Below are 15,548 nucleotides of genomic sequence, written 5' to 3'. Positions count from 1 at the left end.
ATACACACAGGTTCTGGCTACACTAGAGAACTTGTAGCAACTTATAAGCAACTTGTAAGCTCTCTAACGTAGCTGCTCTAAGCCAGCCCCCGTGAGCAGCAGTAATTATGTTTGCCAGAGATGCTCTCCTGCTGACATAGCACTTTCCACATTGGTGCTTACATCAGTGTAATTTATGTCACTCAGTGGGGTGGTTTATGCACACCCCTGTGCGACATAAATTATGCTGGCATAAGCTGTGGCGTAGACAGCCATAGGTACTCATAATACAGCAGTTCTCCCTAATACAACTTCACAATATCAACCAGAATTCATGTAGAGAGCGCCCCAACTCACCACTCTTCAGTTCTCTAGCTGTAAAATACAAACACCACCACTGCCTACCTCAGAAGGGGACTGTGAGAAGAAATCCAGTAAAGACTTCAAGCCCCCCCTACGATGTTTATGAGTACCTTAGATCAATAGAAATGCAAGGGGGTTTGGAGGGGATGAGTTAAATGCCCCAAATGGTAGTGTGCATGTAGTGGAGAGAGGGGCATGCAGCACAGGGCTACTTACACTTCACAACGCTAATCAAAAGGTACATTTACCCCTGCTCCTGACAAGCCATTTCAGCACATAATTGGAAAGTTAACCCCTTGCAGTTTACCTGGAATCCATATTTAAACACACAGACTTAGTTTTCATGGCTCCTGCAGTTGCAGCACATAGACACCACTGTAACCTGCATTCTGTAGCTTATTTTGTTTCAAGTGGTAAGTGAATTACCCTTTTCATATTTGGGTGATATTTATGGAAATGGTTCTACTTCATCTGAAACACATCAGGCACACCCGCCGCTGTAGCATAGCCAGCTCTGGAAGAGAAACAGATACCAACTCACACTATAGGTTTTAAATGCAACTTGAGGAGCTGCCTTTGCACCTCTCTCTCATTCTGTCCACGTTCTTATGACCCGATGGACTTTTGCCATGTGGTAAGTCCAATGTCTTAGAACGTCTATTATGTAACCAGCAACATAACACTATAAATAAAGTTTAAAATAATCCATATTGCAACTGACACACTTTAGCCAGACTGACCAGCACCTGACCCACTGTGTCTGGTTTGCAGGAACCAGAGTGGCCTCTCAGAAATTATGCAATAGCCTTGCAATAGCACTTCAATGAGCTCAGCAATTCTGTACAAATAACATGTGGCCAAGGGCTAGAACAGGCAGCAATTAGCAATTGCCCCAACCATTACAGAGGATTGAGAGGGAACATTTCATGCTGAATCCCTGACATCTGCAGTTACAGCAATTCAGGCCTTGTCTACACTGGCAAGTTTCTGCCAGCAAAGCAGCTTTCTGCGCTGTAACTCTCGAGGTGTACACACTGCCAAACCACTGCGCAGCTGCAGCGCTATTAAAAAAAAACACAAAAAAACCCAACACCCCGACGAGAGGCATAGAGCTTTCTGTGCCGGGGCTACAGTGCCACAGTGCCAGTGTAGATACCCTGGACGATTATAGCACTGCAATTGCCCTCTGGGAGGTGTCCCACAATGCCTGTTCTAGCCTCTCTGGCCATTGGTTTGAACTCTACTGCCCTGCCCTCAGGTGACCAACCGTCAGCCCCACCCCTTAAATTCCTTGGGAATTTTGAAAGTCCCCTTCCTGTTTGCTCGTGATGCATGCAGTGGTCTCAGCACCTCTCTCCAGGTGACCATGCCTGCTCCACGCACCAGGCGATCCCCCACTTGGAGCAATGCTGAGCTGCTGGACCTCATCAGCATTTGGGGAGAGGAGTCTGTCCAGTCCCAGCTGTGCTCCAGCCGCAGGAATTATAACAACTACGGACAGATTTCATGATGCATGACAGAAAGGGGCCATGGCCAGGACACATTGCAGTGCAGGGTCAAAGTAAAGCAGCTGCAGAACGCCTACCACAAGATGTAGGGGGAAAATCGTCGCTTCGGTGCTGCCCGTTCTACAAAGAGGTGGACGTGATACTCAGTGGTGACCCCACCTCCACTACGAAGGCCACTGTAGATAATTCGGTGGCTCGCATGCCAGTCAAGACTGGACTGAGCCAGGAGGAGGAAATCTTGTATGGGGAAGGGGACCCAGAGGCAGAGGACAACACAGAGGTCAGAGATGCACGCAGCCAGGAGCTCTTCTCTACCGCAGAGGAGGCTAGCCAGCCACAGCTGTTGGAGCTTGGCGAAGCACAAACAGGAGAGGAGGCCCCTGGTAAGTGGCTTTGATTTTTGGAATTGCTGAAGTGAGATGTTGGGGGCAGGAGGGTTGCAGAAAGCAGGCTTGTGTCTGTATGACGCATGTACCACCACGTGCCTAGTCTGAGTGGTGGAACAGGCTGTTGATTGACTCCCTCGCTTCACAGGAATCTGCCTCAGAGATCTCCAGGAAACACTCCTGGAGATACTGGGCAATCCGCTGACACAGGTTCTTTGGCAAAGCTGCTTTGTTTCTTGCCCCATTAAAGGTAACTTTCCCACGCCACTCTGTTGTCACTGGGGCGGTGGGGACCATTCCTGAACAATAAGGGCCAGGGCAGAAGCTGCAGTCTTGGAGAAGACCTTCCTTTGATTCCCTGCTCACCCTCAGCAGCGAGATATCTTCCATAATGATCACATCCTGTGGAAAATGTGGGGTCCGTAATGATTATAACCCCCCCTCGAGCTGACTCTCCCCAAGAGCCACGTGCCCAGTGTACAGTAGGGTCCGAGAACACTGATTTCCCCTGTGGTTACTCATCATGTTGGTGGTCTTGTGGCTCATGTATGCTTGCCTGGGGTCAGCCAGTTAGTGATAGGTATGTGAATAGTTGCTGTGTTAAATCAGTGTTTTGTGTGTTGCAAACAATACTGCTTCTATAAAATGTTGCATTTTGGCTTCACAGAGATGACCTTGGGAGCCCAGCCTCTCTCTTTGTTATCACCAGCTGAATGGCTGCACAGAATTAGAAAGCGGCCACGAAGAACTAAAGAGGACTTTCTGCATGATGTCATGATGCACTCCACGGCTGAAAAACAAGAATTGAAGGAGTGGCAGGACAGCAAGAAGAGAGACTGAAAGGAGAACGTGATGTGCCAGAACAGTGCAGAATCCATTCCTGCAGACTGTGCACTACACAAACCATTGAAAGATGGCGCCAAATGCAGACGGAAGCACAGGGATTGCCGGGATGTGAAGCAATGCATCACGGGGCACTGGGACAGGACCCAGGATGCCCCATGGCCCCCTCCACCTTCCCATAACTCTTAGTGACAGAAGAGGAAGAGATGCTCTGTGGGATAGCTGCCCAGAGTGCACCGCTCCGAATACCGCTGGAAGTGTTGCAAGTGTGAACACTCTATTGTGCAGGCAGCTGATGGGGTGAACACACAACAGTGGTTTCCCTTCAGCGCTCTCTGAGCAGCGCTGTAACTGCTGGTGCTATAACTCTGCTAGTGTAGACATACTCTCAGAGATCTAATGCAGAACAGTTTATCAGACACTGGGCTTGTTTAAAATCTATTAAAGTGCCTGGGTCTGACTCTCTCCAGCAGCTGTATTGACTACACAGGCCATGCTATACTGGCAAAACACACCTAGCATGGACGCAGCTATATCATTAAAGCTGTGCTTTGTACCAGTATAAGATCCCCCCCTCCCCCCCCGTGAGCAACAAACTATACCAGTAAAAGCCCAGTTTTGCTAGTATAACTTTCTCTACCCTAGCAGCTTCTGCTAGCACAACTCTGTTGGTCAGGGATCACACCTCTTCACACTCCTCACTGACAAAGCTACTTCGTCAGAAGTCTGTACTGTAGACCTCACTAAAGACAAGACAAGATTCCAGTTCCATTTCACTATGAAAGCTGCAAAAAAGTGCAAAACTGACTCAAGCAAAGAAGGGGCAGCCTAAGCCAATGTGGCGTGAAAGACCCCAAGCTGCACCACAAAGGGGCACAGAGGTTGTCTGCCTTTTACAAGAGTCTTCCTACAAGATGACTATGAGTGTTGTTATCATCACCACAAATTCCAAAGGAATGCATCCTCCTTGCAGACCAAACACCACCCAGATCAATCTCTAGCTAGGTCTTTAAGACAGTCTTGCTGGATGCGCAGTCTATGATCATCACTGCCAACCTCACTGCACCACCATAGCCTCTGGCATGTAGGCCATCATCGACCATGTAGCAACATTCCTTCATAAGTGTGCTTTGTAATTCACTGGTCTTCCATCCTAATAATATGTCCATACCAAGGCAGATGCCAAACCAAAATCTGTGCTGATGGAGGTGGTTGGTGGGTTCAGCTACAAATATCTTAATTGCAGATCTTCATCTGCCATTTAACATGGAGCAGCTGACAAAGACTACGAGAATCAAAGACATCAATCTGGTGCTCTTCAGCCTTCCTCAGAGCCCTCATTTCCACTTCCATACATCTGAGTTGGCACAACCACAGTCCTATAGCTCCAAGCTCACTATGAAGCTGCGATGTTCCAATGTTGCCACAGAGGGTCTGGAACGTGGCAATGACATGGTGATTGTTGACTTGCTTTTTCATCACCTGAGGATTCACAAGCACTGAGTGAAACCATGTGTACACGCCACATGGTTTCACTCAGTGAAGTGCTTCTGCTTTAGCATTAGTTCAGAATGAGGTGATAAGTGCATTGCTCTGTAGGAGCCAGAAGCTCGGGGCAGGTGCGGGTGGCATGGCAGCTGAGGTTTTATTTTGAGGTGAGACAAAAACACAGCTGACAATTTATTATTCATTCTGCTGAATTACTGACTCCAAACACTGTTAGGAGCAGCCTATACCTTAAAACGTTTCCAGAATCCAAGTCAATAGCAATGAGTTATCACATAACACTGCTCACCCCAAAGAATGCAGGAGAACTGCAGACTATACACAGGGATAACTCCCCTCCCAGTCAGAGAAATATTCACTTCCAAGAGGTGGGTGTAACATGACAGATACTCATCTACTGAATCACCAGCATCGTCTCCTTTAAAAACTGGGTTCTGCTTGGAGATCTGCCTTCAAAATACTGACCTACCTTGACACTACTTAGTATATTATTTGCGGTGTTGTTGTAGCCATGTTGGTCCCAGGGCATTAGAGAGACAAGGTAGGTGAGGTGATCTCTTTTACTGAACCAACTTCTGTTGCTGAGAGGAACAAGTTTCCCCCAGAACTGAAGCAGAGCTCTGCGTAGCTTGAAAGCTTGTCTCTTTCATCAACAGAAGTTGGTTCTAGTAAAAGATATTACCTCAGGCACCTTGTCTCACAACTTAGTATAAAATCTTATACTAATTCGATTAGCCTGAGGGAACCAACATAGAAATGCAAATCCAAGCCTTCAGTTTACTTTTTTCATATCATGAGAGGAGCAGAGATGCCAACAAGAACGGGGTTCAATTATTTGTTTGGGGGGGAAAAAAAACAAACTATTTGAAACCACCACATCATGTGTTACGTCTGTCCCCCCTTCCCACTTCCATCCACTTGCTCCATCTGTTTTAAATTAGACTGCAGGCAATAGTAGGGTGACCAGACGATCCGATTTTATAGGGACAGTCCCGATTTTGGGGTCCTTTTCTTATATAGGCTCCTATTACCCCCACCCCCATCCCGATTTCTCACCCGTGCTGCTGGGTCACCCCACAGGGGCAGGAATGCCTCTTTCTATACATGCTGTGCCACACCCACAACGGAGCCCCGAGCCTGACCGGGTCCTCACGACTCTGCTTCACTACAACCAAATCACGGTTAATAATAAAATCCTGCTCTGGGACAACCACCGTCAGTGTCCCCAAGGGCCCGGCCCCTTCCCCCCCCCGGGGGGGCCAAGCGGGGCAGTGCTCAGCCCCGGGAAGCTTCCTTAAAGCGATACGTAAATACTAGCGCCCCCCCCGCCCCCTTCCCAGAGCTCCGCCCCCGCGGGCCTCACCTCATCCAGGAAGCGGCCGACGTCGTACACGCGCCCGTGGATCACCAGCCAGGCCTCGCGGCTCGAGTTGCGCTTCGCCACCTCCGCCAAGGTGAAGAAGGGGTCGCCCTCGGGCGCCGCGCCAACCCCAACAGCGCTAAGCTGTTCGCTCCCCATCCCAGCTCCCGGCACCTTTACCGAACGGCAAACTAGTTAGACCCAGCGCGGCCGCCGTACCTAGGCCACACCCCCTCCGCGCCCTAGAGACCAATGGGTCTTCCGGGTCCCAATCTGGTCCGCTCGCCGACCAATGGAGAATGAGGGGTGGCCGGCCGCTCGTAGCCAGTTCTGGTTCGACTCCTAATAGCCAATCAGAGGTGCCCTGACGCCCCACCACAGCCAATGAAAGGGCGAGATCCCACCGACCTGCCCGAGAAGGAGGCGGGATAGGGCGCTGGAGCGAGAGAAAGAGAGCAACCGGCCCTCCTCACCCGGGCTACTTGGGAATAGCGCCCCTGCCGGCAGAGGGGAGCGCTACAGCCTCGAACACCCCCGCCAGCTCCCAGGGAACAGGGGTGTCATTCACCTGTGGAGCCTCTGTGCCGGCCAGTCCTAGCCTCTGGGGGTACAGGGGCCCCTCCCCCAGCCCCATGGGGCTGCCCCTCCCAGCCTCTGGGGGTACAGGGACCACTCCCCCAGCCTCTGGGGGTACATGGGCCCCAGCCTCTGGGGGTACAGGGACCACTCCCCCAGCCTCTGGGGGTACATGGGCCCCAGGGGGCTGCCCCTCCCCCAGCCCCTGGGGGTACAGGGGCCCCTCCCCCAGCCCCATGGGGCTGCCCCTCCCAGCCTCTGGGGGTACAGGGGCCCCTCCCCCAGCCCCATGGGGCTGCCCCTCCCAGCCTCTGGGGGTACAGGGGCCCCTCCCCCAGCCTCTGGGAGTACATAGGCCCCAGCCCCATGGGGCTGCCCCTCCCCCAGCCCCTGGGGGTACAGGGGCCCCTCCCCCAGCCCCATGGGGTACAGGGACCACTCCCCCAGCCTCTGGGAGTACATGGGCCCCAGCCCCATGGGGCTGCCTCTCCCCTAGCCCCTGGGGGTACAGGGACCCCTCCCCCAGCCCTATGGGATTGCCCATCTCCCAGCCCCTCGCCCTGCCCCCCCTCCCTGGTGGCACAAGGGCGCTTTGGGGTGCCTGACCCCATTACCTCTTCCACTGGAGTGAGGTTCTCCTGGTTCTACTGTCTATGGTGACACTCCCCGCGCAATGCCCACAGGTACAGATCCTTGCTCCCTGCTCTTGGTTGCTGTGGGGCTGTACAGCTGTCTGGCTGCCTCATGGGTGGTCTCAGTGCCCCCTGAAGCTGTGGGCAGTGAGTGCTTTTGTAGGCAGCTGGAGCTGATAGTTGGGGGCCTGACCCAGATGCTACCCCTGTCCTAAAGCGCTTCTAGAGGTAACAACTAGTAAGGAGAGGATGGGGAGAGGTGAGAGCAGGAAGCAGTAGCTGTGTGTGTGTTAGTGGCTCACATGAGATTTTCTTAATACCTCATTGTAAGCATCATGGACGAGTCAGATTTTGAGGAGAGAGGGGGAGCAAGGTGGGCTGGAGTAGAGAAGATGTTCTGGCTGTAGCGGGAAGCATGGAAAACAATGCAGAGAAAAGTGTGGAAGAAATAGATGATGGGAGCATCAAGACTGGCATCTGATGAGGAAACCAGGTTGGACAAATAGAGAGGAGCAGAGATGCCAACAAGAACTTTGAATCCAATGTGCGAGCAAAGGGGAATCCAGAAATCAGTTAAGTTTGTTGAGTGCTATAGAGGGAGTATTATGTAAATGTCCATCATCAATCCCTTTCCAGTACAAGGCTGGAAATGTCTTCCACCCAGCCTTAATCAAAGGTTATCAATAGCTTCAGTGATTCCTTTGCTATATAAACAGGGAAGGAACCATGCATGCTATGGAGCTTTGAGATTAAACCCTTTTAGGGTCTGGTCACATGGTGTGATGTTTACCTTATGTCATGTGAGTTATTCCCTGTGTGACTGTATTTCTGTCACATGGTCCCTTCGGTAAATTCCTATCTTCCTGTTCTATGTTTATTCAGTACATGAGGGGAAATATTTTTGGGAAAAAAATCTCATTTCACAGGAAATGAACATTTGTCTTCAGTTACCAGTTAAGCTAGTCTAACCACATGAGCTAGAGAACAGCCCAACTACCTTTTCCTTTCTTTGCCATTGACGTTAAAGAAAGGTTAAAATGGTAACAAGCAGAGAGGTGTCAGAGTCACAAAGTCCAGATCCAAACTGCAGAGATATTTGGAGCTATAGTCTGGTTCCAGTCCATCCCTAGTAACAAAGAAAGATAAACCTTCTCTCAAAATGAATATTCCAACACAGTCCTGATAAAATGGCAGAGTGTATCATGACTAAAAGTTAGCTTGCAGTGGCTTTGGTCTGGAAAGCAGGTACATCCCAACACAACAGGAATGTGTTCCACACTGGTTCTTTTGTTTCCATTCCTTCTGAAAGCATATGTAGAAGAGTCTATTGTCTCACAAGTCTTTAAAATGACCAGTAAAAGCAGCAGAGTCCTGTGGCACCTTATAGACTAACGGACGTATTGGAGCATGCAGGGCCGTAGCAACAAAGAACGTGCCCACCTCCGAACATATGTCCGGGGCCCCTTACAATGCAGAAACTGGAATGCGGTATTTATTTTATACAATATACAGGGTTCATATTATGTATACATAGGCCTACAGTGTACATGTATTCCGTATTTACGCAAAGCGCTTCTTTCGAGCCTTGTTCTCCGCAAATTGATTAATCAATGCGTCATAGTCCAGAGATCTGGCAATCTTGTTTTTGATTGAGATAACTGCAAGCGCAGAAAGCCTGTCATCTGCCATGGTTGAGCGCAGGATATTCTTGATCAGTTTCATTCTGCTGAAGCTCCTTTCAGCACCGGTGACAGTAACTGGTGTGGTCAGAAGAATTCTGATGCAAATGCAAAGATTCGGATATATCTCCTGAAGGCTGTTCTTGTATATGTACGTTAAAAAATTGTTTGCCGAGACAAGTCCTCTCTCTTTCTCGATGACATAAATAAAACGATTCAATTCTATTATGAGTTCGTTGGCATCAATGTCTCCCATTTTTCTTTCAAAATTTTTGCTGTGATTCTCCAGTTCATTTTCTCTGTGTCACTGCTTCAGGCTGTTAGCGTTGTATAGAAATCCAAACAACTTATACCACTCCACGAGTTGGTCAAATCGCGACGAAACAGAAGATATGGCCTGATCAGTGAGAAAGTATATCGTACCACGTGTACACAGTCAGAACAAAAGGCATGTAGTAACATCATCTAAAAGTGCACCGGCTTCTGTTGCTGTATTGCCATCTTTCTTTTCGAGCGCATATTCTCGCAAAGATGACAAAGCATTGCACAATTCTTCAAGGTGATAACGCAATGGCTTCACAGCATCAATTCTCGACTCCCAACGAGTGTCCGATAACCCTTTAACAGATATTGGCATATGTTCCTGAAGTATATCCCAACGTGAAGGTGACGAAGAAAAGATAACGTATATTCTGTTAATCAGACCGAAAAAGTCAACGGCATATTTCAATGACTTTGCCGCGTCTGAGATCACAAGATTCCAAGTGTGAGCTCCACATGGTACATACAAGGCACGGTCATTTATTTCTAGCATGCGGGCTTGAACTCCTTTATTCTTTCCTCTCATATTTGCGCCGTTATCATAAGCTTGGCCTCTCATGTCAGCAATGTCTATTCCTAAGTTGTTTGCCTTTTCAAGAAACACTTCCAATAAGCCCTCGCCAGTTGTATCATGAACATTAAGAAAACCAACAAACGCTTCACGAATATTGACACCATCTTCACCGTTGCATTCAACAAAGCGTAACACCACAGACATCTGTTCTTCATGTGACATGTCAGGAGTACAGTCCAAAATAACTGAATAATATTTTGCTTTTTTAAGCTGTGCTATGTTGGCCTCTTGAATGTTACTGGCAACAAGTTGAATCAGCTCATTTTGGATCTGTGGACTGAGGTACTGAACATGTGTCTCTGCCTTCTTAATCCTCTGTAAAAGTTCGCTGAGGACAGTATCATACTTTGCAAGCAATTCAAACAGTCCCAAAAAGTTGCCATTCGAAGGATCGCTGAGCTTTTCATTACTTCCACGAAATGCCAAGTTTCTTTTGGACAAGAAAATAACGACATCAACCATGCGTTTGACAACATTTCTCCAGAAATCTCTTTTTCTTTCAGAAAAGCCTGCAATTCGAGTTGGTCAATAGATGTACGGTTTACTATGCCTGACCGAAGATCAAACCATTTCACCATACAGTCTTGATGACCTTTGCCTGTTTCATGCTGCTGAAGTCTTTTTGACAGTGCTTTTCAAGCAGATGTTCCACGACGTAGCAGTATGTCGCCAGTGCCAAATAATTTACAACAAAAACAAAAAATGGCTTCTTTCTGAACTGAGTACATTAACCATGAACGTCTTATTTTCTCGCCATTTGCCATGGTTCGATAGAAATGAGTACTTGTGAACCTCCATCCTTCCTCGTTAAATGGAAATTCGTAACTTTCATTCTGCTGCGGTGGGCCACGTGCAACAATGTCACACACTTGCCTGTCTGACATTATAGACGGCCAATCTCCTGGATCATCAGTCAGTGGTTCAGATTCAGATACTTCTTTCCCGGCAGCAGCTGGAATATCTGTCACAGTTTGTTTGATAGAACAACTGGCTTTACTTTTGACCTCACTTGAAGCACTTCTGGATACTTCTGGATACGATTCGTCGCTGCTAGCGCTGTCCATTTCATGTGCCTGTACCTGTACGTTGGATTGCAGCGCAAAATACGTTGACAACTTTGGAATTTTCTCAAGTTCCTTCTCGGCATCTTTTGCTGCCTTTTGTTTACTAGCTCCACTCTTATACGTTCTCTTAGACATCACAAAGCACGCTTCTGGGTTGGAAACGATAAAAAATTAAACAACTAAATTCATTACATTTACCCGCCGACCGCCATTATGAACGCAAATACACATTCTTTGAATGGGTCCAACTAAAATTCGAAACTGACCGACAGACAACTGATGTAGCCAATAGCATTATGATGCATCATAATGACTTCACGGTTTTGTCAGTAAAACCGACATGGATTGTGCAATAGCGTCAATAAATGTCACTTACCTAGTTATACCTTACATTTTTTTTGCCACTTTTAGGGGCCCCCTTCCTTGCGGGGCCCCCTCCGGTCGGAGGGTACGGAGGGTGCTCGCTACGCCTCTGGGAGCATGAGCTTTCGTGAGTGAAGACCCACTTCGTTGGATGCATCTGACAAAGTGAGTATTCACTCACGAAAGCTCATGCTCCAATACGTCTGTTAGTCTATAAGGTGCCAGGGACTCTTTGCTGCTTTTACAGATCCAGACTAACACAGCTACCCCTCTGATACTAAAATGACCAGGTGCTTTATCATCATCTGGAAAGCAATGAGGAATTTCTAGCAGTTTCCAAAATAAGTGTCCACATACAAAACTGCAGAATGAAATGCTAAGCTCTCTGGGCCATTTCACAGGGTAGGTAACACAGCCACATGATTGAGTAAAGACCTTTCAATGCTGCTCCTATCCAGCATGCTGAAGGGACAGCAGTTAGCTTGGAAGTTAACTGCAGAAGTAAGGGACATCTCTAGGCCTGAAGTTTTTGCCCCTAATTTCCAATGGAGTTTTTCTTGTATATGTGCATCATATATTTAAATATAATCAGCTATATTTACTGGTCGACAGTGGGCTACAAACTCCAATCTTATTGCTGAGGGAAGAACGTTGCATAACTCAAAAGAGGTGTTACTAAAACTGTCCATTGTTACATACAGAGAAAGAAAGAATGACCACACTGATTCCAGATTATTTAGTGCAGCTGGGGTTTTCCAAGGAGACCAAGGGAATTAAACACCCAAACCCTATTTAAATGCAGTGGGAGCTGGGTGCCTACCTCCCTTACACTTTCTTCAGAATCCCAGCTTATGTGTCTAACAAATCTTCCAGGTTTCTTTCTGGTCAGAAAGGAGTATTTTTGTTATTGAAGATAAGGAAATTGCCCCATTGGTGCCTGGCAACCATAACTTAAAATCTAATTGTACTGCTGTCTTGCATAGCCCAGCTAGCCATAGCTGGGAGCTAAGAGCTGAAGTATAGGGTAGTATTCAGTTACACTGGTTTATCTTTGCCTCATTTTACTGGTTCTGTCTAAGAAGATGAATCAGGACCAAGAAGCAATCAAAGAATTAGTAAGGAAAGAGAGACATTGTGTGAGATGCATCAGTTGGGATAGGAGTAGGAAAAAACATTCAGCCAAAGAAACATCTAATTCATATTGACCTCAGACCAATTTTCTGCTCTTAAAATGTATCCTCTATCCCTCTACTCCCCCAGAAACAGGGAGTTAGTTATGTATTAAACCCATTTACACCACTCATCAGAATGGCACATTCTTACTATCCTTTGATATCCCCTGGGGTGGATAAATGTTTTCCTCATGCAAGCTGCATTTTGCACAGGATGTGACATTTTTCACAGCCCTGAGCTATACAGCTAGGTTGAACTAAACTAAGTGCTCAGGTTCTACACTGTATCTGTCCGAAGGAAGCGGCTCTCCTTTATCAATGCATCAGATTTCCTTGTGCCTGACAATTACTATATAGACCTTCATCATCATTCTTATTCTGTGCTCTGCTGGCACAAAATACTAAGGGCTGTTATACACAACAAAGTTAGGTCAGCTTAACTATATCACTCAGGGCTGTGAAAAATTTCACGCTCTGTGCTATGTATTTAAGCTGACCTAGCCCCTGGTGTAGATACCACGAGGCATACAGAAGACCTATGAAAAGTCAGGAGGGGCCTGCCCCAACTCCTCCAACACATAGCAAATGACTCTCCTGCTAGTCAGCTCCCTAAACTAAGCAGTATTTGGCCTGATTGGCACCTGGTTGGGAAATATCCACAGAAATCCCCAGTGTGCTTCAAGAAGCAGTGTTGGTTATAGAATATGTGACATTATTCCCTCTGTATGAGAGCTGAACCCCATGACTCAGCCTGGCGCTGAAGAAAGACCCCAGTACTGTTGGAGTACTTATTTCTGAAGGAAGGTCTGAGCCACTTTATGGTAACTAAAAATCCCATGACAGTTTTTGCCAAGGTAGAAATGTTAGTCTTGATATCTCAAATTCTAGCTCAGGTAAATTACTCTCTGGCCAACCTAATTTACTCTAATAGTTTCAGCTAGCCAAAGTACCCAAGGACAATTAGGGTGTGCACTGCGTTGCATTTCATCCTAGAGGGCAGTGAAGTCTCCCACACAGTCTGCAAAGCACCTTAAAGTCTAATTTTTAAAGGACCTATAGAAATATATGAAATTATTTGCTCCAGAACATCTCTTAACTGCCCAGAGACATTATCAGTCCACCACCAAGGAAAGGTTTGGTTTTCTCTATGAAAACAAAAAAAACAACCAGCCTCAGCAGGAAGGAACAAATCACAGCCATGTTTGTGCTTTTTGTCCTGACTGCTTGATTTATGAGCCTCAGTGCAATGATTAGAGATGAAAGAAAACATTCCAGAGGCCAAGACCTGTACATAGCTGGTGTCTCATGTCTGCCTTTCTGCCTGAGTTACTGTAAAGGGGACGGGAAACAAAACAGGAAAATTACAGGGAGCATACTGGTCACCACAGGATTCTCTCTCTCTTATCATTTACTGAGCACCAGCTGTGTGTACAAAACAGGAAAATAATCCCTGCACTAACGTGTTTGTTATCTAGACAGACGAATGATAACGTTCAGGCTCCCATTGGTGTCTAAGAATGGTAAGGAGTAATAGTGGCCAAAGGATAAGTTTGTTGCTTTATTTTGCTATTTTATTTTAGGCAAATAAATATGGAAGAACTCAATGTGCCTGATTAGGGTGGGCTGCCTAAGAGTACGTTTTAAGTGTTTGAAAGGGAAAACAGTGGATGTTTGTTGCACTGGACTGGAAAGGATGAGAAGAAAGGGGACTAGAGAGGCTACTATTGATAACACAGTTTTCGTTCTGTATATAAATGAAGACAAGACAGAGTTGTAACTACAGGGGTGGCTCGCTCCCCAGGACTCTGCACTGCTACACAGGAGCTCGCACACATGGCTCCACAAAGAAGCTCTGGACAAATTGTGCCCCTGTAGTGCAGGCACTTACCACAGTGACGGAAAGGGTTCTTCCATCGACCTCTCCATTATTTCTTCCACTCCTGCCCCCTGCAGCTTTGCAGGATATAATTGTGATGCTGGCAGACCAAGTGCCAGCTTGTGCCAAGGCCCCAGGCCTCACTGAACACTGACAAATGTATAGCTCTAAGGGCTTGGCTACACTTGAAAGTTGCAGCGCTGGTCATGCAGCTGTGCAGGAACAGCGCTGGTGTGTGGCTACACTCACAGCTACCAGCGCTGGTGTGTGGCCACATTTGCAGCATTTACAGTGCTGTTGGGAGTGCTGCATTATGGGCAGCTATCCCAGCATTCAAGTGACAAGAACGTGCTTTTCAAAAGAGGGGGGTGGAGGGTGGTGTACTGTGACAGGGAGCAGGGAAGATAGAGAGAGTGGATTTTTGGAGCCAACACTGTGTGTTAGCTTTCTGGATTGAAAAATCACAAAATGTTCACGAACCCTTAGTCTTAATTGCAAACAGCCTGCATCCAATGCTGTTTCTCTGTCAAGCAAACATTCACTCCCTGCCTCTCATTTGATCGTTCACAGCCAGGTACAGATAGCTCCTGTTTGCTGTGATCAGTGTGTTTTTTTAGATAAGCAGTTCCACGGAGCTCCGATCGGAGTTCACAACAAAACAAAGAGAGGCTGCATAACAAAACAAAGAGAGTAATTTAGTTAAAAGCATTCTGGGATATCTCCTTATTCCCTGGAGGCCAATAAAAGCGCTGGTGTGTGTCCACACTTGATGAGCAGCGCTGGATCACCAGCGCTGCAATCGCTACACCCCAACCTGACCAGGTGTACAGCCAGCGCTGCAGCCAGGGAGTTGCAGCACTGGATGTGCCTTGCAGGTGTGGATGGTTACTAATTGCAGCGCTGGAAAGCCTCCACCAGCGCTGCAACTTGCAAGTGTAGCCAAGCCCTAAGTACGTCAACTTCAGCTACGTTATTCACATAGCTGAAGTTGCGTAACTTAGATCGATTCGCCCCATCCCCCCATTATAGATCAGGCCTTAGAATTTTTTGAGAGGGTCAACAAACATGGGGACAAGGGTAATTAGTGGATATAGTGTACTTTCAGAAAGCCTTTGACAAAGTTTCTCACCAAAGGCTCTTAAGCAAAATAAGTAGTCATGGGATAAGAGGGAAGGTCCTCTCATGGATCAGTACCTGGTTAAGAAACAGGAAACAAAGGGTAGGAATAAATGGTCAGTTTTCAGAACAGAGAGAAGTAAATAGTGGGGTGCCCCAGGGGTCTGTAAAAAGGGATAAACAGTGAGTTTGCAAAGTTTGCAGATGACATAGAAATACTCAAGATTGCA

General features: G+C 47.2%; 1 protein-coding gene across 3 annotated transcripts in view; it reads right to left on the bottom strand.

Annotated features, from left to right (window-relative positions):
• Nucleotides 1–15,548, bottom strand: part of LOC120384187 (cytochrome b5 type B) — a 37,718-nt gene that overhangs the window by 21,056 nt on the left and 1,114 nt on the right. Inside the window, exons 2-3 of one of the 3 annotated variants that reach the window (XM_039502548.1) lie at nucleotides 8,151–8,279; nucleotides 5,949–6,119 (exon numbers count right to left, since the gene is read on the bottom strand). In XM_039502548.1, the coding sequence (XP_039358482.1) occupies nucleotides 5,949–6,104 (156 nt within the window). In that variant the 5' untranslated portion in view covers nucleotides 6,105–6,119; nucleotides 8,151–8,279. Of the gene's footprint in view, nucleotides 1–5,948; nucleotides 6,120–7,135; nucleotides 8,129–8,150; nucleotides 8,280–15,548 lie in introns of those variants that run through there. The other 2 variants (XM_039502547.1, XM_039502546.1) reach the window with 2 other exon arrangements.

The sequence above is a fragment of the Mauremys reevesii genome, linkage group 16 (genome assembly GCF_016161935.1).
Source record: "Mauremys reevesii isolate NIE-2019 linkage group 16, ASM1616193v1, whole genome shotgun sequence".
Taxonomy (NCBI): Eukaryota; Metazoa; Chordata; order Testudines; family Geoemydidae; genus Mauremys; species Mauremys reevesii.
Note: the sequence above shows the minus strand (reverse complement) of the source record. Positions and strands in the feature narration are given on the sequence as shown.